The sequence below is a fragment of the Pseudorasbora parva genome, chromosome 20 (assembly GCF_024679245.1).
Source record: "Pseudorasbora parva isolate DD20220531a chromosome 20, ASM2467924v1, whole genome shotgun sequence".
Classification (NCBI taxonomy): Eukaryota; Metazoa; Chordata; class Actinopteri; order Cypriniformes; family Gobionidae; genus Pseudorasbora; species Pseudorasbora parva.
Genome location: NC_090191.1, coordinates 17,631,752 through 17,658,706, shown reverse-complemented (window position 1 = coordinate 17,658,706; position 26,955 = coordinate 17,631,752). Strand labels below are relative to the sequence as shown.

The 26,955-nt window shown below is 36.4% G+C and overlaps 2 protein-coding genes across 3 annotated transcripts; one reads left to right on the top strand and one right to left on the bottom strand.

Moving 5' to 3' along the window:
- Positions 1-1,915: 1,915 nt before the first annotated feature.
- cdkn1d (cyclin-dependent kinase inhibitor 1D) lies at positions 1,916-5,036 on the bottom strand. Of its 2 annotated transcripts, none has more exons than XM_067426943.1 (3): positions 4,925-5,036; positions 3,030-3,490; positions 1,916-2,783 (listed from the first exon to the last, which is right to left on the bottom strand). In XM_067426943.1, the coding sequence occupies exons 2-3, from the start codon at positions 3,484-3,486 to the stop codon at positions 2,725-2,727; spliced, it is 516 nt and encodes a 171-aa protein (XP_067283044.1). In that variant the 5' UTR covers positions 3,487-3,490; positions 4,925-5,036; the 3' UTR covers positions 1,916-2,724. The 2 variants fall into 2 exon arrangements, with proteins under 2 accessions (XP_067283044.1, XP_067283043.1); XM_067426942.1 differs by lacking the exon at positions 4,925-5,036 and adding an exon at positions 4,554-4,755.
- A 9,230-nt stretch (positions 5,037-14,266) lies between these two features.
- On the top strand, positions 14,267-25,950 carry sapcd1 (suppressor APC domain containing 1). The gene is made up of 4 exons (XM_067428378.1): positions 14,267-14,439; positions 17,224-17,373; positions 25,351-25,506; positions 25,593-25,950. The coding sequence occupies exons 1-4, from the start codon at positions 14,353-14,355 to the stop codon at positions 25,680-25,682; spliced, it is 483 nt and encodes a 160-aa protein (XP_067284479.1). The 5' UTR covers positions 14,267-14,352; the 3' UTR covers positions 25,683-25,950.
- Positions 25,951-26,955: the final 1,005 nt, after the last annotated feature.

Sequence of the window (26,955 nt, the reverse complement as noted above, 5' to 3'; positions counted from 1 at the left end):
TATATATATATATATATATATATATATATATATATATATATATATATATATATATATATATATATATATATATATATATATATATATATATATATATACACACTGTAAAAAATTGGGCCGTAAAATAACGGTAATCTATTGGCAGCTGTGGTTGCCAGCAATGTACTGTTAATTTACAGCCCTCTGCTGTTTATATACAGCTCTCATTTTTTACAGTATTTTACCGTAATAATACCATGAAAGGTAACTTTGGAAAACTGGTCGCTTCAAACAGTTCTCATTTTAAAACTAGTATTTATAGGTGTTTGTATTGTAATTGTATTATTCATGATTATAATGATTTTCTTTAAATAATTGTATATTATAATTACCACCAATTTTTTTTTGTGCAGTAGATCAGTCATTCTGAATTTTGAATTTTAAATACATTGTGAACTTTTTTTAGACACAGACAGACATCTAGAATCAACATATGAATCTCAACAATGGTGACATGCTTCATGCCACAATGAATGCTGGGAGCACTCATTTTAATACTACGTTGGCTCCCAGCATGCATTGCGGCATGAAGCATGTCATCATTGTTGAGATTCACATGCTGATTCCTGATGTCTGTGTGTGGTAAAACACTCCCCCCAATAATGTACTTCAAGTTCAGAAGGTCTGCTCTACTGCAACAAAGTTTTGCTGCTGAGTACACACTTATTTAGAGATTATTTTACATACAGTGCATTAATGTTAATTTGTATTCTGATATAAGGTGTATTTGTTCCAATAAATAAATACTTCCCAAATGGATTTATACATTTTATTTTATCATTGATTTTTGCATACTATGCAAACTCATACCATATAAAATCAGCTAGTATTAACATGTTTTAACTCAAGTAACAGTCAACCATATAGGAGTATACATGACTACAAATTCACAAGAGATATCATGCACTGAATACAACACTGTGGACAGATCTGCAACAAAAGCTGTGGATCAGATCTGTAATGACAACATATAGTGCAAAACACAGTCGGTGAGAGGCACAAGAGGAACTTGAAAAAACAGAATGACAAAGTCATAAAAGTTGTTTAAAAACAGATTTGGGACTATGCAAGTACACACACAACATCCTGTAAACTTGACGTGAAGTACAAGATACGTCCTTGCCAATCTGCTGTACTTCTGAGGAAAAAAACAACTGCTACATTTTACATATTTGTATTATTATCCGTGTGAGTATAAAATTAGTCATTGTCATTTTATGAGGTAGAGTACTATTATTTTCTATTACTGCATTTTAAAAATATCCAAATGTAATGTTTTAAAGAAGTCACTGAATATATCAGAAATGTTAAGCATGTGTATTTGCAGATGTAAATGTTTGCATGTATAAAAGCAAAAAAATCTGCTTAACAAATTCTGTTTAAATATCTCAGCATGTGTGTTTGGTTTAATTCAGTCTTTTTAAACAGGGTTTTAAGGTTTTTTATTTATTGTAGAGCAATTACTTTGGTTAACTGCCTCAGCTGTCTCTTTAATATCAAATAATGCCAAACAAATAGCCAATTTAACACATAAACACACATATCTTTGAGTATGCACAAGCACATGCACAAGACACAAATACAGTATTATAAAAAAGTATGGTACACATGATCAATGAAAAAAAAAACTTCCTTGCAATCTATGCAATACTACAGGTATCAGATCCAAACTAAAGACAAAAGTAACTTTTCAACATGTTCAATTTTCCCCCAAGTGTGCAAGACAGAGCATCATGCACAATCATAGGAATCTTGGTAAGACGCCCCTCAAACTATATTTCAAGGGCAATATCCATATAAAATATATATATATATATATATATATATATATATATATATATATATATATATATATATATATATATATATATATATATTTTAACATAACTTCAAATATATTGAAGCATATCTTATGTTAGCTAGTAACTCTGTAAGAACAGTCACTTTTATACCCAGATTTATATGCTTCATGAAAAACAACTCAGGTTAAACAATATCAAGACAGGAAAATAAATAACAATATTGGGATAGCCAGCACTGATGCCACTCAAAAGGATCGATGCATTTTGAATCGGAGAAATGCAAAATTATATTTTCAAACAGTCCTTTTTTTAGTGCATTTTTGTAAACGTTCACAGTATTTGTTTGTTTATATATAAATAAATGTATGAATGTATATTCAGTGCACCAAAAAAACAAAAAAGAAAGAAAAAAGAAAGAAAAAATGCACTATTTATAACGTAAAAAGTATAAAGTAAACCTGTTAACTTTCAATAAAAACTTATCATCTGTACATCTGACAAAAATAAAGTCAATCTGTTTAGTAAATAAGTGAGGCTGGTATTAAGTGGGGGGGAATTCATGAATTATTTTTTCCCCCACCAAAATGAAACGTATGCCTTACATTGGATCCTAATGTCAAACAAACGTTGGATTTAGACGTCAAACCAATTTTTATTTTCAACCAAAATTGAATAGTCCAAATCCTCTGCCTGCTGGGTAAGATCCGAATTTGGATCTATATAAATATTCATGATTCAATGTTGTAACAATAAAATCTGAAAAAAGTACAAAAGGTTAAGTCTTTTTATAGGCACTGCATTGAGTGATAAGCCTTATTTACTGGTCAGTTAGAAGAGCTACATTTGAAGATATTGTATGTACATTTATACAACCAATGAACCTTTACTGTCCCGATGGAGCTTTGTGATGAAGAAATCTTCTTTTTGCCACTCTGAAAAAGTCTGAAAGAGAGAAAAGCATTTTAGAATTTTGTATATAAATATTAGCTTATAGTGTCTATACAACAAACGATAAAATATTATATATTTTATATATAATAAATTATATATATATATATATATATATATATATATATATATATATATATATATATATATATATATATTTTTTTTTTTAACAATGCCCCTGATCATTGGCTTTAACCAAATGACACTAAGACTAAGAATGAGAAGTGGGCGACAGAATACCTGTGATGTTTGCTTGTCTGCGTTTGACCCCCAGCAATGTTGCCTTTCTCTTCTCTGTCTTTGTTCCCCTTAAAGCTCCTCTGGTCAAAAACTCCAGATATTTCTCTGTGGCCATAGCTGGAGAGGAACAGGCAAAGGATCCTCCCCCAACAGCTGCATCCACTATTTGCTTTGCCATACCGGGCCTGACCACACAGCTATGGTAGAATGCTGGCACGTCCTGGCACCGCAGCTCTTCCCACTCAACGCAGCCAGGGACAGGCTGGTCCCTCTGGAAGTCAAAGTTCCAGCGCTGTTTGGCGTTCTCCACGCTCATGCAGAATAGCCTCTGAAAGTCCTGCTGCAACTGCTGGTGGTCCACAGGGCCAAAAAGGTTCCGCCGAATTACCTGAGGTTTCATGTCCTCCTCCTGCTCGTCCAGCAACCCAAAATCACGTGCAGCTGGTGTCATGGACATGTTCCTGTCAAACATGGACAAAGGATAGAAATGCAACAAAAGTTTTGGTATACATTTGTCAAGTGTAACCTGCTCTGTGCTTTTCTACATCCTTTTCACTAAATGTATTTTAATCGAATGCAATTTTAGTCAATGTATGAAGTCAGTTATTCCTAAGTTCACACAGTTGTGTGGGTTTAAAGACAAGTGTGATTTAAGTTTCCAGTTACTTTTTGCGCTCCCTGTGTATATGGGTAAATGATAAATAAAAGTGTCCAACATAAAGATGCTGTTTACAATACCAAGTTATTAGAAATGTACTCTTTTAAGTTTTCCAAAACCACATCAAACCATCCAACAAAATATGAACAAATATTTTGATTAAATGACTGAAAAAAATAAACATTTAAATCATATATTTTTAAGACAAAAGCTGCAATACCGTGACTTTGTTAAATGATTTTAATTTAGTGGAGTTTTTAAAATATTACTATTTATTACTAACTTATTTTATAGATAACACTAAACTGCTTCAACTTCTCCATTTAGGCTTTCCCCGTTAATTATTTCCTCAGGATTTTATATCCCCAAAATATAAATTCAAAAACTGTATCAAAACATGCACATTTTAATGTGTTTTTAAATTAATAAAAAAAGCACTACACGAAAATAATAATCGAATATAGAATGGCGCACTGTCAACTCTCTCTGCTGTGTTCGAGTTGTTTACTGGCGCACAGTTTTTAAAGTGTGCTTCAAAGAGGCGCACATTGATAAAAATAAAACATTTTAATTAAATTTTGTCTGTACAATCGCCCCCACATAAGTCACAAGAGAAAATTGCGAGTGTGACTTGTTTACAGCGAAAAAGTAGGCGCGGCACGCCTATCAAATTACTAGTACAAGTACACTACGTACTTCAGCACGCGCACACGCGCGCAAGAGGATAGAAAACAGAAGGAATGACCGACACCTCATGTTCTGTCACTCTTTTTTTTTTTAATAAAACAGAATAAATGTATCTTAACTCCCACCCCCTCTTTATAAATATGTCAATGTCAACAACAACAAAAAATATATTAACTTACCATTCGAGTATAAGCAGAGCTCTGAGAGAGAATAAATCCACAGATAAGGTTACCGTTACTAATGTACGTTCTTAACAATGACAGAAACTAACGACATGAACTACAAAACACGACAGGAGAAGAAAAGCTCTCAAACTCATCTGAGTCTGACTGCTGTACGCTGTTTGTTATGATGGCAGAACTGCCCACAGTCACGTGACCCGCACACAGCACTACTGCCTTCAATATGAACATTAGTGCACATATTTACATTATTATTATTATTATTATTAATATTTATTTACCGTAGCATGTGAATAAATTGGAATTGTATACTTAATGCATTGCAAACAAAATAATATAGTTGAATGATATGTGTAAAAGTGACGTACCTCTTCCACGTCTTAACGTAGCATCATGTGCGGAAAGTAGGTCAATCCCCCACCAAAGCCCCCGCGCACTTGACACACATTCAGTATTTTGCTCACGTCACCTTCAGCTGGCGCTCGGCCAGGAACTCCAGTCACGTTGATCAGCAACGTGACAAGGAGGAGCCACACACTGCATTTGATTTTCTCCTACTACGATGAAGGGAAGAGATAGATACCAGATAGGTTATCTGTAATAGTGATGCTGGGAGAAACGAACCTTTTAGAAGCTTTGAATTAATTGAACCAAAATTATTCACTGTTTTGAAACGCTCGAAACACCACACCTCTGGTGACGCCTGCTGGTCAAAACTGTGTAAATGCAAGAAAAGCTCAGACTGTGGTCTGGATTTCCTTACAAAAGGATTTTCTACAAAATTGAAAAATGACTAGCAACATTATCTGCTTTTCATAGGCAGGCTCCTTTGGCTTGGTCTTTGATGTTAAAGCACACTTTTTCACAATATTCTTCTTATACAAGAATAAATCTCCCAATATTTTGAACTGGGATGATAAAAATCTATTTAGTCAGGGATTGTTGTTTTTATATAAGGCATTTCTAGATCATTTCAGTTGCCTGTTTCTCCCAAAGAGTTGTCAATAGTTCTGGGTTTGATCCCATCAGGTGTTTTATTGAGAGGGAGCCTACTCAATCTCTACTTCCAGTTTCTCTGAGTTTGGTCAATACTCCTGTTGACAAACTGTGTCTTTCTTCGCCCTATAAAAATAATAATATATCAGTCTGTTCACAATTTACATTTTCCACACGTGACCGCTTGGAATAATGCAGTAATATCTGTAGGGAAAAAAAGTGTGGATGTTTCACATCTCCTTTTTTCTCCAACAAAGTTAAAGAAATGATTTTACTTTTATTTTTAAAAATAATGAATGTGCTAGTCACGACCTAAAAAAAGTTCAAAAAGGTTATTTCCTCCAGTTGTTCTTTCAGTGACAACACTATAAAAAATGAAACCATAAAAAATGGCCAATGACTGTCTGCTACTTTATTTAAATTAATGTTAAATATCCTTAAAAATTATAAATAGCGCAAACTTTTTTTTTTTTTTGACAGAAAAACTTTTCAATTCAATTTCACTATATTGTTGGAATTTCTTTCAAAAAATTTCTTGCATCTCACAGCGTTTACTATTTCACATTGATTCACATCACTACACATCCACATCAAATAATTAGACATTTCAATAGAACCAACAGAACATCTCTCAAGATCTTCAACCAGATGGAATTGAATGTCATGATCTAATATGACTTTTGATGTGTGATGTTGTCTGAATCACAGTGAATTCCCCAGTGTTGAATTAACACTGGTCAGTGTTCATATGGGAACCACCATCAAGGTGTTAAAGTAAAACTGTAGCAGTGTTAGAGTTAATTAGATACTTAAGTGGTTAATTAGATACTTAAGTGAGCCAGCAGCCATATCACCCTGTAGCCCAAGACTGTTTTCCCACTGAAGCTAAGCAGGGCTGAGCCTGGTCAGTACCTGGATGGGAGACCAACTGAGAAAACTATAGGTAGCTGCTGGTAGAGGTGTTAGTGAGGCCAGCAGGGGGTCTTCAACCTGTGGTCTGTGTGGGTCCTAACACCCCAGTATCGTGATCGGGACACTGTACTGTCAAAGAGCACCGTCTTTCGGATGAGATGTTAAACCGAGGTCCCGACTCTCCATGGTCGTTAAAAATCCCAGGATGTTCTTCGATAAAGAGTAGGGGTGTAACCCCGGCATCCTGGCCAAATTTGCCCATTGGCCACTCTGTCCATCATGGCCTCCTAATAATCCCCCTCTCCTGATTGGCTTAATCACTCGGTCTCCTCTCCACCAATCAGCTGGTGTGTGGTGAGCGTTCTGGCGCAATATGGCTGCCGTCGCATCATACAAGTGGATGCTGCACATTGGTGATGGTTGAGGAGATCCCCCCCCTTCTATGTAAAGCGCTTTGAGTGCCTAGAAAAGCGCTATATAAAAAAAATGTAATGAATATTAATTGAGTGATGATTATTTAATAATTGAAGACATCTGATGATAAGGAGCAGAATCAGATTTAGATTAAATCAAACCACACTGACTTTATTTCTGTCAGACGTCTACAGCTAGAGGTGAAGCATTGATTGACTGATAGACAACTACTGTGTAAGTGTTTGTAACTTTTCTCATTTTTGATTGTTTGTTCATTTGTTGTTGGATAAGTGTGTCTGTGTGGTGCAGTGGTGTGTATTAGTAGTTTTGGTGTATTCTTGCGGTGTGTGTGGGAGTTAGCATTTGTTGAGTTAGCATTTGTTTGGTCATTGCCACGTTGGGAGTGAGTTTGTTGGGGCCGTGGCCAGCGAGGTATTAAAAGCCTCGTGTGTTTGTTAGCAGTTGGCTAGAGGTGAAGCATTGATTGACTGATAGACAACTACTGTGTAAGTGTTTGTAACTTTTCTCATTTTTGATTGTTTGTTCATTTGTTGTTGGATAAGTGTGTCTGTGTGGTGCAGTGGTGTGTATTAGTAGTTTTGGTGTATTCTTGCGGTGTGTGTGGGAGTTAGCATTTGTTGAGTTAGCATTTGTTTGGTCATTGCCACGTTGGGAGTGAGTTTGTTGGGGGCGTGGCCAGCGAGGTATTAAAAGCCTTGTGTGTTTGTTAACAGTTGGCTAGAGGTGAAGCATTGATTGACTGATAGACAACTACTGTGTAAGTGTTTGTAACTTTTCTCATTTTTGATTGTTTGTTCATTTGTTGTTGGATAAGTGTGTCTGTGTGGTGCAGTGGTGTGTATTAGTAGTTTTGGTGTATTCTTGCGGTGTGTGTGGGAGTTAGCATTTGTTGAGTTAGCATTTGTTTGGTCATTGCCACGTTGGGAGTGAGTTTGTTGGGGGCGTGGCCAGCGAGGTATTAAAAGCCTCGTGTGTTTGTTAGCAGTTGGCTAGAGGTGAAGCATTGATTGACTGATAGACAACTACTGTGTAAGTGTTTGTAACTTTTCTCATTTTTGATTGTTTTTTCATTTGTTGTTGGATAAGTGTGTCTGTGTGGTGCAGTGGTGTGTATTAGTAGTTTTGGTGTATTCTTGCGGTGTGTGTGGGAGTTAGCATTTGTTGAGTTAGCATTTGTTTGGTCATTGCCACGTTGGGAGTGAGTTTGTTGGGGGCGTGGCCAGCGAGGTATTAAAAGCCTCGTGTGTTTGTTAGCAGTTGGCTAGAGGTGAAGCATTGATTGACTGATAGACAACTACTGTGTAAGTGTTTGTAACTTTTCTCATTTTTGATTGTTTGTTCATTTGTTGTTGGATAAGTGTGTCTGTGTGGTGCAGTGGTGTGTATTAGTAGTTTTGGTGTATTCTTGCGGTGTGTGTGGGAGTTAGCATTTGTTGAGTTAGCATTTGTTTGGTCATTGCCACGTTGGGAGTGAGTTTGTTGGGGGCGTGGCCAGCGAGGTATTAAAAGCCTCGTGTGTTTGTTAGCAGTTGGCTAGAGGTGAAGCATTGATTGACTGATAGACAACTACTGTGTAAGTGTTTGTAACTTTTCTCATTTTTGATTGTTTGTTCATTTGTTGTTGGATAAGTGTGTCTGTGTGGTGCAGTGGTGTGTATTAGTAGTTTTGGTGTATTCTTGTGGTGTGTGTGGGAGTTAGCATTTGTTGAGTTAGCATTTGTTTGGTCATTGCCACGTTGGGAGTGAGTTTGTTGGGGGCGTTCCCAGCTGCTTTCAATAACGATATTCAAGTGAGAATAAATAGCGTGATAGTCCGCGGCAGTGTGAAGACCGACGAGTGTAAAGACTTCAACTCTTCCCTGTGCAAGACCGACGAGTGTAAAGACTTCAACTCTTCCCTGTGCAAGACCGACGAGTGTAAAGACTTCAACTCTTCCCTGTGCAACTCCTCGCGAGCAAGGACCCCGACAAGGCACTTGAGTATCATCTTCCTTTCATTATTTGTGTTCGGTTCTTTTCTAATTACGATCTGGCCTTTTCTCTGATCTGTATTCACCATGTGCTTTCAAATCTCAACTATAACTACTAGCACTCGTAATTCACGCTCTGTACGCACGAGACGCCGCAATCCTAATAATTTGCGCTATATCCTAACATCCTCTGCTACTTTACTCTCTATTCCAATTGGTCTCTGGAATTGTCAGTCTGCTGTAAACAAAGCATACTTCATTTCATCTATTGGGACTCATTCTCAGCTCAGCCTCATGGCCCTAACTGAGACCTGGATCAAACCAGAGGACACTGCCACTCCTGCAGCCCTTTCAACCAATTTAACTTTTTCACACACTCCTCGGCCTATTGGGAGGGGTGGGGGTACTGGTTTGCTTATCTCAAATGATTGGAAATTTGATCCATTACCATCTCTACCGGCCAGTTCATTTGAATCGCACTCAATCACTATTACTCACCCTGTTAAAATCCATGTGGTAGTGGTCTATCGTCCTCCAGGTCACCTCGGTTACTTTGTGGAGGAGTTGGATGTGTTAATTTCTAGCTTCCCTGAGGATGGCACTCCACTGATTCTGCTTGGTGACTTCAACATCCATCTTGATAAACACCTAGCTGCAGACTTCAGCACTCTACTGACTTCATTTGACCTTAAGTTAGTATCTACTACGGCTACTCACAGATCAGGTAACCAATTAGACCTCGTATACACACGCAACTGCTCCACGGACAATACTTTAGTTACTCCATTACACACCTCAGACCACTTTCTCATCACTCTTAACCTCATACTGACTCCTGATACAACACGCACTCCTACACAGATTACCTTTCGGCGTAATCTACGCTCACTCTCTCCCTCTCGCCTATCCACTATGGTTTCATCTTCACTCCCTCCACCTGCTCAGTTCTCAGCACTGGACACTAACAGTGCTACCGACACACTTTGCTCTACTCTAACATCCTCCTTAGACAGTTTTTGCCCCCTTTCATCCAGACCAGCCCGCCCCACCCCATCTGCCCCCTGGCTGTCTGATGTTCTCCGTGAACATCGCTCTGGACTCAGGGCGGCAGAGAGGAAATGGCGGAAATCTAAAAACTATACTGACCTTACCTTGTATCAGTCTCTTCTCTCTTCTCTCTCTACAAATGTCTCCACTGCTAAAACAACATACTACCACAACAAAATCAACAAATGCTCTGACTCTCGCAAACTCTTTAAAACATTCTCCTCTCTCCTTTGTCCTCCTCCTCCCCCTCCTTCATCAACTCTTACAGCTGATGACTTTGCATCATTTTTCACAAACAAAACATCCCTCATCAGCAAACAGTTCTCCTCATCACAAACTGACAAGCACATCTCAACAACTAACACGAACACACTTCCATCCTTTTCTCCGCTCTCCGAGGCAGATATTTCTAAACTCATCCTTTCAAATCACCCTACTACCTGTCCACTTGATCCTATACCCACTCACCTCCTTCAGGCCATTTCTTCTTCAATCACTCCTGCACTCACTCACATTGTCAACACTTCTCTTCACACGGGAACCTTTCCCACAGCATTTAAGCAGGCTTGGGTAACCCCACTGCTTAAGAAACCCTCTCTGAATCCAGCACTTTTAGAAAACTACCGACCGGTATCCCTTCTGCCTTTCATTGCAAAGACCCTTGAGCGAGTTGTGTTCAATCAACTCTCTATGTTTCTTGAAAGGGACAACCTCCTAGACAACAACCAATCCGGCTTCAAAAGCAGCCATTCGACTGAGACTGCCTTGCTCTCAGTAACTGAGGCACTGAGACTGGCAAAAGCAGCTTCCAAATCCTCAGTGCTCATTCTGCTGGATCTGTCTGCTGCTTTTGACACAGTTAACCACCAGATCCTCCTGTCAACACTTAAGACGATGGGTATCACAGGAACTGCCCTCCAGTGGTTCAGGTCTTACCTCTCTGGTAGGTCCTACAGGGTGTCATGGGGAGGTGTAGTGTCTAAGTCACATCATCTAGCTACTGGGGTTCCCCAGGGCTCAGTCCTTGGACCACTTCTTTTCTCCATCTACATGTCATCATTAGGTTCCGTCATTCAGAAACATGGCTTTTCCTATCACTGCTATGCTGATGACACTCAACTCTACTTCTCATTTCAACCAGATGATCCTACAGTCAGTGTTCGTATCGCTGCCTGTCTGACAGATATTTCTGACTGGATGAAAGAGCATCATCTTAAACTCAATCTTGCAAAGACAGAATTACTTGTTTTCTCAACCAACCCAGCACTTCATCAAAATTTCTCCATTCAGCTTGGTTCATCGACCATAACTCCATCAAGGACAGCCAGGAACCTTGGAGTTGTGATTGATGACCAGTTAAACTTCACTGACCACATTACTGCAACAGCCCGGTCCTGCAGATTTGCTTTATACAACATTAGAAAGATTAGACCCTTCCTATCAGAACAGGCTGCACAACTCCTGGTTCAAGCTCTTGTTCTCTCCAGACTGGACTATTGCAATGCTCTTCTGGCTGGGCTTCCAGCATGCACTATCAAACCCTTGCAGCTGATCCAGAATGCAGCGGCGAGAGTGGTCTTTAATGAGCCGAAGAGAACGCATGTTACGCCTCTCTTCATCAAACTGCACTGGTTGCCAATGGCTGCTCGCATCAAATTCAAGGCTCTAGTTCTCGCCTACAAAACAACCACTGGTTCTGCACCAATATACCTAAACTCACTTGTTCAGACTTACACACCCTCCAGAAGCTTGCTTTCTGCGAATGAGCGGCGCCTCGTGGTTCCATCCCAAAGAGGCATGAAATCGCTCTCACGGACATTTTCCTGGACCGTTCCCACCTGGTGGAATGACCTGCCGATCTCAATTCGTGCTGCCGAGTCTGTAGCCATTTTTAAAAAACATCTTAAGACACATCTTTTCCAATTGCACTTTTCCTATTGCACTTGACCAATATAGAATAGCACTTACTGATCATATCTGCGTCTCTCATCCGGATTTGTGCCTTCAGGCGGGTATGTTACATAGTTATCATAGCTACCAAAATCCAGTGTTCTGTATTTTGCGTACGTGAGATTTTGCTGTCGATGGCTATTGCTGCGCGTTTAGCTAGAATGCCATACAAAACCAACCCATTGGGCCACTGAATCCGCATTAACGACAACAGTTGGGGCATCTGCCTTAGTCCTAATGGGTTGTTATCATAGCTATCAAAATCCGGTGTTCTGTATTTTCCGTACGTGAGTATTTGTTGTAGCTGGCTATAAAAAAAAAATTTAAAAAAAGTTGTGTACTGTGCTAATTAATTGAGATTTCTTACAGCTCTTACAGGTTGTTGGCCTTGTTTGTTTCGTTGCTTCTATTGCTCTACCCTTTTTTGTAAGTCGCTTTGGATAAAAGCGTCTGCTAAATGATTAAATGTAAATGTAAATGTACAGCTCTTATTGAGAATTAACAGGTTTAGATGTTGATTTTTTTATCCAAAATGTTTGGTCACCATTATGGTGATCAGTGTTTCCTTTAGCTGGGCAGTTTGACTTGGCTTTTATGTCAAGCATTGTCATGGCTCAGCATCTTCCCTTACAATCTGGAATTTCTTTTCATTAAAGTTCTTATTGATAATAAAAAGGTTCTCAATTATGTTGTTTGAACAACTTGTGAAAAATGCAAGAAAAACTCTGATCAGATGATGATAATCGCTTTTGTTGGTAGCATAGTCATAATTTAGTGGCCTGATTTATTGATGTGTAAGCTTTTACGGAAACTGCTCTCCTTGGTGCTGAATCATGCAGGGTAATGGTTGCAGTGACACAGGCAGAGAAATAGCAGTCTGTCCTGTACTCTCTGTGTCACAAAAGGTGCCCTCTTACCATCTGTCAAAATGGCTTTTGAATCCTTTCCACAGTGTACCGATGTTTTTGCTCAGAAATGCTAAAAAAAGAGAAAAAGAAAGAAGAAAATCTACCCTGCTGTTGTGCCGGCACTCCAAGACCAGCAACATTGTACTGCCCCAGATCTGGCCCACATCTGGCACATATGGAATACTGATCTGGCCCACATACTGCATGGAATGATGGCCCTTGAGTGGCCCACTCCTGTTTGCCAGATCTGGGCCACAAGCAGGCCATAACAATGCCACATGTCAGGCAAGAGCAAAGAAATAAACCAGAATTTGACCTTATCTGAGCCACGAAATCTGTTAAATATGGAGTCATCTCAGCCTTTTAATAAGCCATATCAATTAAAGAAAGTAGAGAACAGAAAAAGAGACAAGCAGAAACACAAGAACTACGACCAGCCACTGCCGGTCAAGAAATCAAGATAAGGAAGACATTAAATCTCTGAATATCTCAGCAGAAGATGATTAAACAACTCCACAAATAGCGCTTCACTCATGCTACAAAAGCTCTTATTGAGATTTAACAGAGGTTTAATGTGGTTCATTTGAAATCACCATCATGGTGATCAGTGTTAGTTGTGCTCTTCACTATTATTTGGAATTGTTGGTTTTTTTTCCTTTTAATAAATGGAGGATTTTGTTGTTCTGGATAATTTAATGATGTTCTTCCAGTCCTTTCAGTGAAAGAGACATAATCAGACACTGTAACCACATTGGCTTGTTTGTGATCTCTGGTTTAGAGGGGTTTTGTGCACTTTTCAGATGGTCTTTGAGATCAGATGTGGCTAATAAAGCCTTATATTTTTTCCTTTATTTGTCAATGATGTCACAACCTCAATGTTGTCAGATCCTTATTTTGAAAGTGTGTGTGTGTGTTAAATATAAAGCATTGTGTGAAGAAAATACACAGACTGTGAAATCACGATATTTTACATTTAATAAAAGCCAAATTTAGGGAATTTAAGTGAAATGTCAACGTATGTACACAATAAGTAAATTTCTATTTAACTACATTGTAGTTGATAAAATAATGTAACATAACATGTCATGTTTTTCTATTTGAAGTCTTCTGTAACCAATGTAAAAATGTAAGTTTCTGCCAACACCCTTGATATTGCATCTGGTATTATTGGTTAACACGCCTGCTATTATTTCAGTCCAGGTTCAGTCACATTCCCTAACATGTTGGAACAGGAATGCAAAATGATAGGAGGACTGTTCAACTGACAGCTTGGGGTTATTATTAACTGTTATTTGCGGAGCGGAATAATGTCTTACAATGACAAAATCTGGCCTCTGTTATCATCCATATGTGAAATGTTTATTGGTTTGGTTTTGCAGTGTCAGTAATGCAGGCCAAATGCTGTTCATCATTAGCTTTGATAGACATTTTCCTGAATATCTATTTGCATTCCTTTATCCGTCCATCCCTCTGTCCCTCCCTCTCTCACTCACTCACTCTCCCAAGGCTTCGTATTTCTCTGTTTCTTGTTTTCTCTCTCCTCTCTCTTATTCATTTTGTGTTTATACCTTATTACACATGGCATGCAATGACTCTTACAGCGTCCTCATCCTCCCTCTTCAAAACAGCCTCTACAGCTCTGATGCTCTGCACTGCTTCCACTGGGTAAGAGACTGGGTAAAAATGGTTGCCAAATGGGATGGGGCTATTCATAAAAGCAAATCGTATAAAACCTCCTCTTGGAAACATCAGGACAGCCTATTGTGACTAATCTTAAAAATGGAAGATTGCAAAGACAAATGTTGAACGTAAATTTGCTGAAGCTTTTTGGTTTGGGACATATGTATACTTGAGCAGTTTGAAAAGAAGTCAGGAGGTTAGTACACTGTAAAAAATAAAAACAGAAGATGTACTGGTCATTTTCTGCCAGTACATTATCTATTAATTCTACGGACATTTCCATTAACCCTTAAAACACAAACATTGCATTAGCAATGTGTAATTCAAAATGCAGGTAAAATACCTGTAAAAAACAAATACGCAAAATTCCTTCATATTTATACAGTATGTTGTACCCTATTTCTACTGACTTTGTTACAGTGTAGGTTTAATCAAAATTAGGAGAACTGTACTGTTTTGAACTGCAATATGCCTTGTACTTTTAAATACATGCCAACTTTCTCTACTACTCAAGTCTTTGATGGTTGCTTTTTTTTGAGATTGAATTAAAAAAAGTGTAAATAGAAACAACCTGTTGACTTTCACATTACACAATACAATTAGCAATCTGTTTGCTGATAGCATTAGCAAAGTCATTGATAATTGAACAAAACAACATGTTCATGATAACAAAAGTAGCCATTATTCACATCACAACCTAACCAAAGCTCTACTCTTCTGCACAATGGTAACGATCAAAACTATAAAATAATTGAAATTCTTTCACATGTCAATCATGTCCAAAAGACGTCTTTGCCACAAGAGGTTTACGTTGAGAAGACGTCCACTGAGGAGCCAGAATCAAAGTTTTTATGACATCTGTTTTTGACATGTTCTGCACATCCGATATAGACGATCATGGAACCTCACGGTTAAAAAATTAGTTAAAACTTGGTCATTGTGGACATATTTTCAACATAATTTAAGGCCTCATTTAGACAAATTATACTGTTTCTGGACCAAATAAACACTCTCAGGATGCATGAAAATAAATGTTTATTTAAAATATGTTTATTTCAATGAAGTTTCTATTTGTAAATGCAAAGCAAAAAAGTTTTTTTGTCCAAAAATCAAGAAAATTAAAGGAAATTTGTTCACACCTTTAGACAACTTAGCATCTGCAATTCACTTTGGACCATAAAGGAAAGACTCTCTGCATGGCTCAGCTGGAAATCAATCCAGGAACCCTCTGCATGGTTGTATTGTGTTTCCCACTGAGACACTGGTGCTGACCTTAATCACAGACATAAGAGACAGACATGATGGCTATTTCTGTCAAACGTCTACAGATGCTCTTACTGAGAATTAACAGATGTTGATATTTATGTTTCATTTGAACTTCAAAGTTGACCATTGTGGTGGGAATTGTTTGCCTTAGTTGGGCTAAGCAAAGATAAGGTGACATCAGGTGTTATTAGACAGTGAGTACATAACACTGTGCTTTGTGTTTATATTTGGCATTTATAATCACAGTAGGAGCTTCTGTAGAAATCTACAGAAATAATCAAGGTGTCTCATATCTGTGATTAAGGTCAGTACAAGTGTCTCAGTGGGAAACACAGCTGTCTCCTCACAGTAAGAAGATCTCTGGATTGAATCCCAGCTGAGCCAGATAGTCTTTTCTTTAGGTCTGTTTTCTCTCATGATCCAAAGGTTTGAATTAAAGATGCTAAGTTGTCTACAGTGTCTAACGGTGTGAGTGAAGTTTGTTTAATTTTCATGATTTTTGATCAAACACACAAAGTTGATGGTGAGAATGGCTTTACAAATGGAATATATGTCCACAATGAGCACATTTGAACTGTTTTAAACCTTGAGGTTCTATGAACACGTTAAAAACACATCATAAAAACTTTAACTCTTTTGTAGAAAATTGTAGAATAAAGCCAAAAATAATACAACGAAACAATTAATTTATTCGTGCTACACACACACGCACGCACGCACATGTGTTTCAGTGTTCTTTTCCAGTGGTCTAACCAACCCGATCACACATAAATGCGTATAAATAGTACGAGTGTGCAATGTCGTGGAATGTATGCCGTGCATGATACGCTGTTTTTCGCGTGCATATGATACGCACTTTATGGCGTATATATGACACGCTCTTGGGTAGGTTTAGGGTGGTGGGGCATATATATGACACGCTCTTGGGTAGGTTTAGGGTGGGGGGTGGGGTGATGTGTGTGTGTGTGTGTGTGTGTGTGTGTGTGTGTGTGTGGGGGGGGGGGGGGGTGTCGTATGTATAATACGCCATAAAATGCGTGTCATATGCATGCGAAAAACAGCGCATAGACACGCCGAAATGAGTTTTGGCGTATATATTCCACGACATTGCACACTCGTACTATTTATACGCATTTACACAGAGAGAGAGAGAGAGAGAGAGAAAAACTACACTCAATACACAATAAATGGTGTTACATTACCAAGAATGCAAATGAACAATAATAATAAAAAAAAACCTTTACCTCCAGATACGTAACAAAAGTACAATTGTTTGATTTATTAAATATTTGTTTTACATACTGGCATATTATCTGTAGGCTGAACAACTATTTTAATGCCAAACAGGCCAAAATGGCCAAATAGCAGCTGATTAATCAGCTTATCAATATCACAAACAATATAATGATTGATTGACTTTTTTATGTGCCACCATACTAGTTGATATTGTAGTGTGACTTTCATTATTTATGCTGTTTCACTAAAATAAGGCATTTCTTTCAGCTGAAGAGATGTAAAGATCTAGAAAGACAAAAGGACATCCTGTGTGCTGGGTTGCAGGTGGTGGAACAAGCACAGCTGTGGTACCACAATCGCTTGCAGCTGAATTTACAAAGGCACGTTAGCTTCAGCACGGGTGACTTAGATGGAGGGGTACGTACTGTTCACAAAACACACTAAAGCTGTCATATAAAAACAGACACCTTGGGGCCGGTTCTACAGACTTTAATTCAAACCCTGCACATTTTTAAATCTCAGCAGCCTGTCTGACTTTTCAGAAAATATATAGAAATGTGATATAATTTGGATGCATACACTGTATAAAAAAATATATATTTAGAAAAAAAGTTACATGGTTGCCTTAAAATTTTGAGTTCATTGAAATTAAAATTTTGAGTTACAGTTTTTTTGGATTGCTTAAGCACAATTTTCAAAACAGGGCCTTACATTATACAAGTATAATGTAAATCCACCAAACACTACACAAGACCAATGTTGCAGACTGAAGAAACTCATTTATTTCATCATGCCCAAAATGCTGACATGGAGATTACTGGAGATACTGTAACAAAATGTCACTTTACATATTATACTGTAAGCTTACTGTAAAAAAAAAACCCTAGACATTGTCTTTTCGCCTAGCTGGATCTGGCCAGAGATTTTCATCATCAGCGCAGGCAATGTTGTCATTAGCAAGACACCTTGGAAAGAAACATCTGAATGATGAATCAATCCTTGCATTGCTGCTACCTCCATCTGGTCACAGACCTCCTCCTTGTCCTCCTCATTCTCCTCCTTACTCTTTCTCTGACTCTTTTCATTGTGCTTGAAGACCAATAAAAAGACAGATTTATAGTGCTTATACACCTGTTTGGTGTGTCTACAATTAAGCAAACAAATGTTTGCACACCTGATGACTGTGTTGAACCAATTGGTTGGACGGTGCAGTAATTTGACAGTCAGTGTTTTGGTATTGCAAGGAAGTGACTTCATGATAGATTTTTGTGTGTAATGTATGTTAAGTGTGTTTAGTGTTTTGCAAATCACTGTGTGTAGAGTTTTGCAAAAAGTGTGAGGTTGACAGTGTGCTTATAGTTGTGCAAATATGGGCTAATGTTTTGCTTCTTTAGTGTAAGGTTTTGCTAATAGTGTACTACTTTTAATTTTAGTGTGTAAGCAATCCAAAAAAAACTGTAATACAATGAACATTTTTTGAGATTTGACAACCTTTTTTAAAATATTATTAAAAGATTTTGTAAGCATATTGGGTTATTGTGTGTGTTTTATTTTCTGATGACGCAGTGAAACATGCCAAATAGTGCAATTTTCTTGATTTATCACATTTTTTATGTGGTTCAGATACAATAATATTTTGAGTTTCTATTTATTAAACAAATTTCCATCATTGTATCAACTCAAATTTTTATTTCAATAAACTCAAAATTTTAAGGCAACCAGGTTACTTACTTTTTTTAAAGTTAAACCAACTAAAACCAACAATTTTTTTACAGTGTAATAACTAAACATCTATAACTTAAACCCTTTCTAATATGTTTCGCTTTCAAAAACATTCCCAAAACGTTTTTGATTTTTCTTAACGCACCTAGCATCTTTTTCGACTTGCAGAAAGCTAAATGTGCAGTGCTGTGGATCACACACTCTCAGAAAAAAAGGTACAGTTGAGGTACAATTTTGTTCCTTAGGGATCAAAACATATAACTGTACCTTTAAAGGTACACAATTGGTCCTCAAAAAAAAAAGAGAACAAAATTTTGCTGTGTGGCTGTCACTGGGGTGGTACCGTTAAGGGTACATTTTTTTGTACTTCTAAGGCCTCGTCCACACGAAGCCAGCGCTTTCCTAATCCGATCTTTTTTCCCTCTTGTTTCAAGAAATATCTGCGTCCACACGAGATTAAGAAAACGGACTAAAAACGATGTACAGTAGTTTGCATGCCAGAAATACACTTAAAACGGAGAAGAAGAGTTGTGGCTAGAAGGAGTATAGCAGTGGTCGGAGGTGAGGCAAAATCTCCCAATAAAATAACAATAAATACATTTGCTACTTAACAGATGTGTTTTATTAACGCCTACACCTACCCCAACCCAAAACATACCCTTACAGTAATGCAGATACGGTCATTAAATGACGTGATATAGATGTGCGCATGCCCAGTGCCCGTAGTTGTATCCCTTACCTCTTTCACCGTGCTGGACGTAGTGTGATGACATCACCGTTTCAGAAAATATACGGATCCGCTGTACACACGAAGACGGAAGATGATCGTTTTCAGATTTATTCGCTTTGGGACCCGGTTTCGAAAAATATCGGATGCATGCTTCTAAAACGCCGGATCCGTGTGGACGAAACGCTGATACGGTAAAAATTTTATACGTATACAGCTAAACGTGTCTCCGTGTGGACGGGGCGGGATAGGCAAGTTCAGTCCTAGAGATTTGATGTCCTTCAGAGTTTATCTCCAACCCTTCTAAGCCACCACAGTATAAAACTTGACTCCCATCATGCATTGCAGCATTAATTATGTCACCATTGTTGATATTCATATGCTGATTCTTGATATCTATGTGCGTGTACATGGTCTCCCTTTAGAATGTTTTTAAAAATCAATATTTAAAATGTCTGATCAAAGCAAGTATTGTTGGTGAATATTATTATTTAGTGATGAGTTTAGTCAAACATTATTCTTCCTGATATAGTTTGTTTTGTTTATTTGTTTCTGAGCAATTATGTGTTTTGTAAGTTTGTAAACTTACAAAACTGTTTTGTAAGTTTTTTAAATTTTGCAATTATGTAAGTTTTATGTAAGGATTTTTCACTGTAACACAAACTTACTTAAAAATCCAAGTCAAACTGCCCAACTAAAGGAAACACTGATCACCATAATGGCCAATATAACCATAATAATAATCAAACCTTTTCAATATAACATCAAAATCTAAACCCTTTAATTCTCAATAAGAACTTTTATAGATGTGTTTCAGGGTTGGAACCAAACTCTGCAGGACAGCGGCTCACTAGATCGAACTAAGGAAAACAATGGTATAGTTGTACCCTAACAGTGCAGGATTGAAAAGGCTTACACACAAAGCTAAAACAAAACCAAAGTCCTGACGAAGACCCTTTGGGTCGAAACCTTTTTAAATAAATCTTTGGGAGCAGCAGTGGTAGTGTGCAGATTCTTGTTGACTTCAAGTTAAATGCTTTATTTAATAATAATAATATATTTTATTTATAAAGCACTTTAATCTAGCTCCTGCAAAAAGTTTGTTTATATGTGCACAAAATTCTTCTTTGAATGCATTTGAATGGCTATCAATGAATAAAAATGTTTTTTGTTTTTTTTTTGCCAAAAAATGGTTTCATTATAGTTCCAAATATGTTCCATCACAGAAGATTCTGTGGGAATGAATGCAGATAAAATTTGTCTGTTGACTCTGGCTTTGACCTTTTGAAAAGTGTGTGCACATAAAAGTATAGCATCTGTAGAGAATAACCACTGAAATAAGACACCGTGATTCTATACTGCCCAAGATTTTAAAGTTTGAAAATATGAAGAATTTAAATGCATTTACATTGCAAGAAAAAAACAAAAAACTTTTATATAAAAGCAAACAATTTAAAGAAATCTACTTATTTACTTTTATCAGTGCAAGTAAAAGTTGTGAAATTAATTTATATTGTATTTATATAGTAATAAAGTATATACTGTAAAAGCCAATAGTTTTTATTACTTAGACTTTTTAATTAACTTTACTTAATGTCCAATAATATGTTGAATTTACTTTACAAAAAATTGTAATCTGAACTATTTGCATGCTAATGCATTTGTTACCCAGAAAACCCAAGTAAACATTACTTGCTGGTTTGAGTAACATTTTGCCAAAGCAAAAAATAAAAAATAAAATAAAAGGTGGCCGTGCTAAAGGTTGAGGCGGGGCAATTCTTAATAGACTTTCCACTCATTTCCTCCACTTCTGCAGTCATTGTTCTTCATAGTTACATTCGTTCATTTTCCAGTCAAAGCAAAACGTTATTGACAATGCAACAAAATACGTACTTTGTGAGAGTGTCACATAAGCTGACTTCATAAATTTATGTTGATTTCCTAAAATTTCTCACCATTTCGGTGATCAGTGTTCCCTTTGGTTTGGAACTTAATTTATATTACTATAAATCTATTCTTAATAGTGCAGCAAGAAATCACAGTTATCTGATTTCAAAGGAAGGGAAGTAAAACATTTTGCATGTGTGTGTGTGTGTGTGTGTGTGTATATATATATATATATATATATATATATATATATATATATATACACAGCAAAAACTCCAGTGTTAAATTAACTCTCCTGAGAGTACATGTGAGACCACACTCAAGAGTGTTAAAGTGTTAAAATAAGAGTGTTAAAGGAACACTGAAGCAGTGTTAAAGTTAATAAGATAATTAACTGATTATTGGCAATTATTGAAGATACCTGATGATAACAAGCAGAATCACCAAATGAGAACATCACAATTCACAAGTGGACATATTTTCCATTTGTAATTGCAAAGCAACTCAGACAGTATGTGTTTGTCCGAAAATCATAAAAATAAAAGAAATTTCACTCACACCTTTAGACACTTTAGACAACTTATCATCTGTAATTCACACATTTTTGGATCATGAGAGAAACCAGACCTGAAGGAAAGACTCTCTGGCTTAGGATTCAATCCAGGATCTTCTTGTTGTGAGGAGCCAGTGTTTCCCACTGAGACACTGTGCTGCCCTTAATCACAGATATAAGACACACTTTGACTATTTCTGTCAGAGTCAGACGTCTACAGAAGCTCTTACTGAGAATTAACAGAGGCTTAGATGTTGAGGATTTATGGTTCATTTGAAGTCACCATTGTGGAGGGAAGCGTTTGCTTTAGTTGGGCTCTTGGTCCCCGTACGTGTGTTAGCGTTTCTTAGGCTGCTGTAACTGTGTGTGTGAAACACAAGGGTTGTGGCTGCGAAAGCAAAGCTAATGTGACATCAGATGTTGTCAGCTCCTTGTTGATGATAACTTAATCATCAGAAAGTGAGCATCTGATGTTGTTTTTTGTGTTCTTGTTTGGCACAATAGTTATTTGTTTATAGCCTCTATAATCTTGTGAATCTGCATTATTGGCACCAATAGCAATAAAAGGACCACCTACCCTGACGGATGAGAAAAAAAGTATGTGTACCCAATGTTTTGAGGAAATATTTCCCATGGTCACACACAGATATCAAGATTTGGCCTATGATTCACAGCAATGGTGACAATCAAGCATCAGTTTTGTACTACGAAGCCACCCATCATGCATTGCAGAAGGAAGCGTTTTTTTGTCACCGTTGTTGTGAAACATAGGCCAAACCTTGATGTCTGTGTGTGATCATGGGAAATATTTTCTTAAAACATTGGGTGTATGTACTTTATCATCCTTCAGGATAAGGCTATTGGTGCCAGTACTGCAGAGGCTATAAACAAATTACTATTGTACCAAATAAAAACATAATATCAGATGCACACTTTCTGATGATTTAGTTATCATCAACAAGGAGCTGACAACACCTGATGTCACTTTAGCTTTGCTTTCTCAGCCACAACTCTTGTGTTTCACACACACACAGTTACAGCAGCCTCAGAAACGTTAACACACGTACGGGGACCAAGAGCCCAACTAAAGCAAACGCTTCCCTCCACAATGGTGACTTCAAATAAACCATAAATCATCAATATCTAATTATCTGTTAATTTTGTTTTTATGATTTTTGGATAAACACACTTTGTCTGTGAGTTGCTTTGCAATTACAAATGGAAAATATGTCCACTTGTGAATTGTGATGTTCTCATTTGGTGATTCTGCTTGTTATCATCAGGTATCTTCAATAATTGCCAATAATCAGTTAATTATCTTATTAATTTTAACACTGCTTCAGTGTTACTTTAACACTCTTATTTTAACACTTTAACACTCTTGAGTGTGGTCTCACATGTACTCTCAGGAGAGTTAATTTAACACTGGAGTTTTTGCTGTGTATATATATATTAAAGATAGCTACAGTATATACAAATATATAGTATATAAATATAGGGCAATCGGTTTCCAAACTTTTTTTTAAGTAAACTGAACTTGTTAGAACATGATTCATAAAGATATTCATGATTTTATAATAATACAGATTTTATAATAATACAATAGTACAGACTTTCCATTTTTATTTCAATGTTGTAATTTCATTTTTAATTCAATGAAGGTTATTTGTTATGTGATACACTGTACATTCTAACAAGTTCAGTTTACTTAAAAAAGTTTGGAAACCGATTGCCTTATTTTTGCAAAGAAAACTTAAAGGGAAAACTGAAGTTAATTTAATATTCAGCTAAAAGTAAAGAAAGCTTACACCTCCCAAGTGAATGAAGTTATACATATCAAGTCAGTTTAATGCCAGTTCTAGTTAACATTAGCCTGGATGCCATCCGAACTTAGCCCCGCCCACAACATTTTTATGTCGGGCAGATCGATCTGGCCTTGCTCCATAGAGGAGTAATTATGCCCGAACAGAAACTGTTCGGACCAATGAAATCATCAGGGCGGGCTTTAGACGATGACTGACAGATGATAAACATTAACGTAATCATGCACGTCATCAAAGGGGCTTGGGTTATATTTTTTTGAATCCTGAACGGAGAGCTTGTTTGTATATGCATTCACTTTCACGATTTCTCTCAGAAATGATGATAATGTTGGGTAAGTACTCTGTGTATCATTAAATTATTTTATTTTTTTACAACACCGGCAAAGATTGTGTATTCCAGCCTGATACCAGCCCCTGGTTCAGTTGAAACAAGCCCCATAATCACTGCCCAATGGAGCGGTTTCAGACTCATATTCTGACTAGAATTGAGTATGACCACGTCAGGCTAAGTTAACATACTCTAGACATTTACTAATCTTACTTTAGATTTATTCGTAAAAATACTTGAGTTGTTCCATTTAACTAACAGTGTTATGTTATGCAAACATCTTAAATACTATTATAGTCAACATAGTTTTAATCTGTCATTTTCAGCTATGGCAACTTAAAAAACTATGTGCAATCGGTTTGCAGGTTTTCAACTATGAATGCACTTAACACTCAATTAAGTCAGCTTAATTGCATCAAGTTGTGCTTACTTAAACCATTCAAGTTGTGTCAACATAATTATATCTGTGAGCTGAGGAAGTGTACTCTGAGAATGCATTGCAGAACGAATAAATTAACTGCAAGGCAGTCGTAACTTCCTTTTATTATTTTTGGCTTTATTTGACCATTTTATTTGCTGTCTTTTGTCAGTATAACCCCAATAATGACAGCAAATGAACGTTTAAAGGTCTTATTAAGTGTAAAAAAAAAATGTGACCATTGTTGTGTTTTGCATGCTGAATGTTGAAGTCTGTGTGTGACTCAAACATGGTCAGTTGTTAGGTATTGTCACAAATAAGAGGCATTATATCAACACAGTTAAAAGTTTGTTATAAATGTTAGAATTTAAATGTTAATAGATCACTAATTGACATTACATTGTTATATATATAACAATGTAATGAAGAAGAACGATGACTGCAGAAGTGGAGGAAATTAGGCAAATTTCCAAATTTCCTAATTTGAAATTAGGCAAATTAGAAAATTAGGCACCTGTTTTTTGTTTTGTTTTTTGCTTTGGCAAAATGTTACTCAAACCAGTCAAGTAATGTTTACTTGGGTTTTCTGAGTAACAAATGCATTAGCATGCAAAAAACAGTTCAGATTACATTTTTTTAAAAGTAAGTTCAACAAATGATTAGACATTAAGTAAAAAAAAAGTTAATCAAAAAGTCTAAGTAAGAATAACTATTGGCTTTTACAGGGTTTTAGGCATTTTTTAGGCTTATGTAGACCTTTCAAAGAGAGGAACAATTTGTTCACCATGTTACAGTATATTATTGTTTACATGTCCCAATGATTTGAATTTTTTTCTTTAAATTTTTGTACTTTATTTGAATTTCTTTCTTTCTTTATTTTTGACATTGTGACAATAAATAACCCTGAAAAAGATATTATAAACCTGTACCTTACAGGGCAATTGGTCCTGCACTCTGCGGTCCTGTATGCAGCGTGTTAATGGGAGTCTGGGTAGTTTGATGAGCGACTCTTGTGTCTGGAACAATCTGGCCCCAGAAGAGAGTGGAGGTTCAGATTGGGACCTCCGGTTGAGAAATGCCACACTGGTCAAGGTGATGAGTAATAATTATATATTTTTTTTTCTGTTTCTGTTGTGCAGTTCTAATATTCAGCATAACATGTGGATTTTTTTATACAGGAAGTTAATCAACGGAATCAACAGATTTCCATGTTGGAGCTTGAGAAGACACGACTTCAGCAGCTTGTGTCTTACAGCACATCTAATTGATCACATACATCCACACATTTAATTGCAAAAGAGTTTCAATCAAATCAAACAGTGAAATACTTAAAATGCCTAAAGTTTTCTGTTTTATTGTAAACATGTGTAATCAATGTAATTATGCTGTTGTCTTTGTTCATATGTTTTGGTTCTGTAATAAGATGAGCGACTAGACTATGGTTATCTCTCTCTCTCTCTCTCTCTCTCTCTCTCTCTCTCTCTCTCTCTCTCTCTCTCTCTCTCTCTCTCTCTCTCTCTCTCTCTCTCTCTCTCTCTCTCTCTCTCTCTCTCTCTCTCTCTCTCTCTCTCTCTCTGAGTGTGTATATTATATATAGACATAAGCGTGACTTTGTAATATGATGTTATCGCTGCAATTAATGAAAATTAAGTATCTCATGAGAGGAATAGCCAAAACATTCTACAAGATTTGAAACCCATGACCATATAATTTAAAATAATGAAAACTCTCTCAAATAATGCATATAATTTGGCTAAAATTAAGATTACAAGATCACTTGTAAAAGGTTTGCTACACTGTAAAATATTATTTCGAAAAAAAAGTTACCTGGTTGCCTTAAAATTTTGAGTTCATTAAAATTAAAAATTTGAGTTAATACAATGAACAATTTTTGAGATTCGACAACCTTTATTAAAATGTGTGTGCGTTTTATTTTTGATGACACAGTGAAACATGCCAAATAGATTTATAAAAAAATGTATGTGGTTCAGATACAATAATATTTTGAGTTTCTATTTATTAAAAAAAATTCCTTCATTTTAATTTCAATAAACTCTTTTGGTAACCATTTTGGCAACCAAAAATTAAGGCAACCAGGCTACTTACTTTTTTAAGTTAAACCAATTTTTTGTTTTTACATTGTAGTCCTGATCTTCTAAAAAGTTTTAGGAACCTGTGGGGTTATTTTTTCATATTACATGTCATTTTATTATTCTGTTTATTTTTTTTTTAATTATATATATATATATATATATATACATATATATATATATATATATATATATATATATATATATATATATATATATATATATATATATATATATATATATATATATATATATATATATATATATATATATATATATATATATATATATAAACCTAACCTCTGCACTAACTTCTAACCCACAAGACTCTTTTATCTTCAGAACACAAATTAAGATATTTTTTATAAAATCTGACCCAGTTCTGTACTCTCCATTGACAGCTATGCACCTGCCATTTTGACGTTTCAAAAAGTTCATAAAGAGATCATAA

Coding starts and splice junctions, on each gene's coding strand:
- sapcd1 (XM_067428378.1), top strand. CDS start 14,353: ATGGCATGCAATGACTCTTACAGCGTCCTCATCCTCCCTCTTCAAAAC. Junction 17,374..25,350: donor CGGGTGACTTAGATGGAGGG/GTACGTACTGTT, acceptor TGTACCTTACAG/GGCAATTGGTCCTGCACTCT. Junction 25,507..25,592: donor GAAATGCCACACTGGTCAAG/GTGATGAGTAAT, acceptor TTTTTTATACAG/GAAGTTAATCAACGGAATCA.
- cdkn1d (XM_067426943.1), bottom strand. CDS start 3,486: ATGTCCATGACACCAGCTGCACGTGATTTTGGGTTGCTGGACGAGCAG. Junction 2,784..3,029: donor CAGACAAGCAAACATCACAG/GTATTCTGTCGC, acceptor TCTCTCTTTCAG/ACTTTTTCAGAGTGGCAAAA.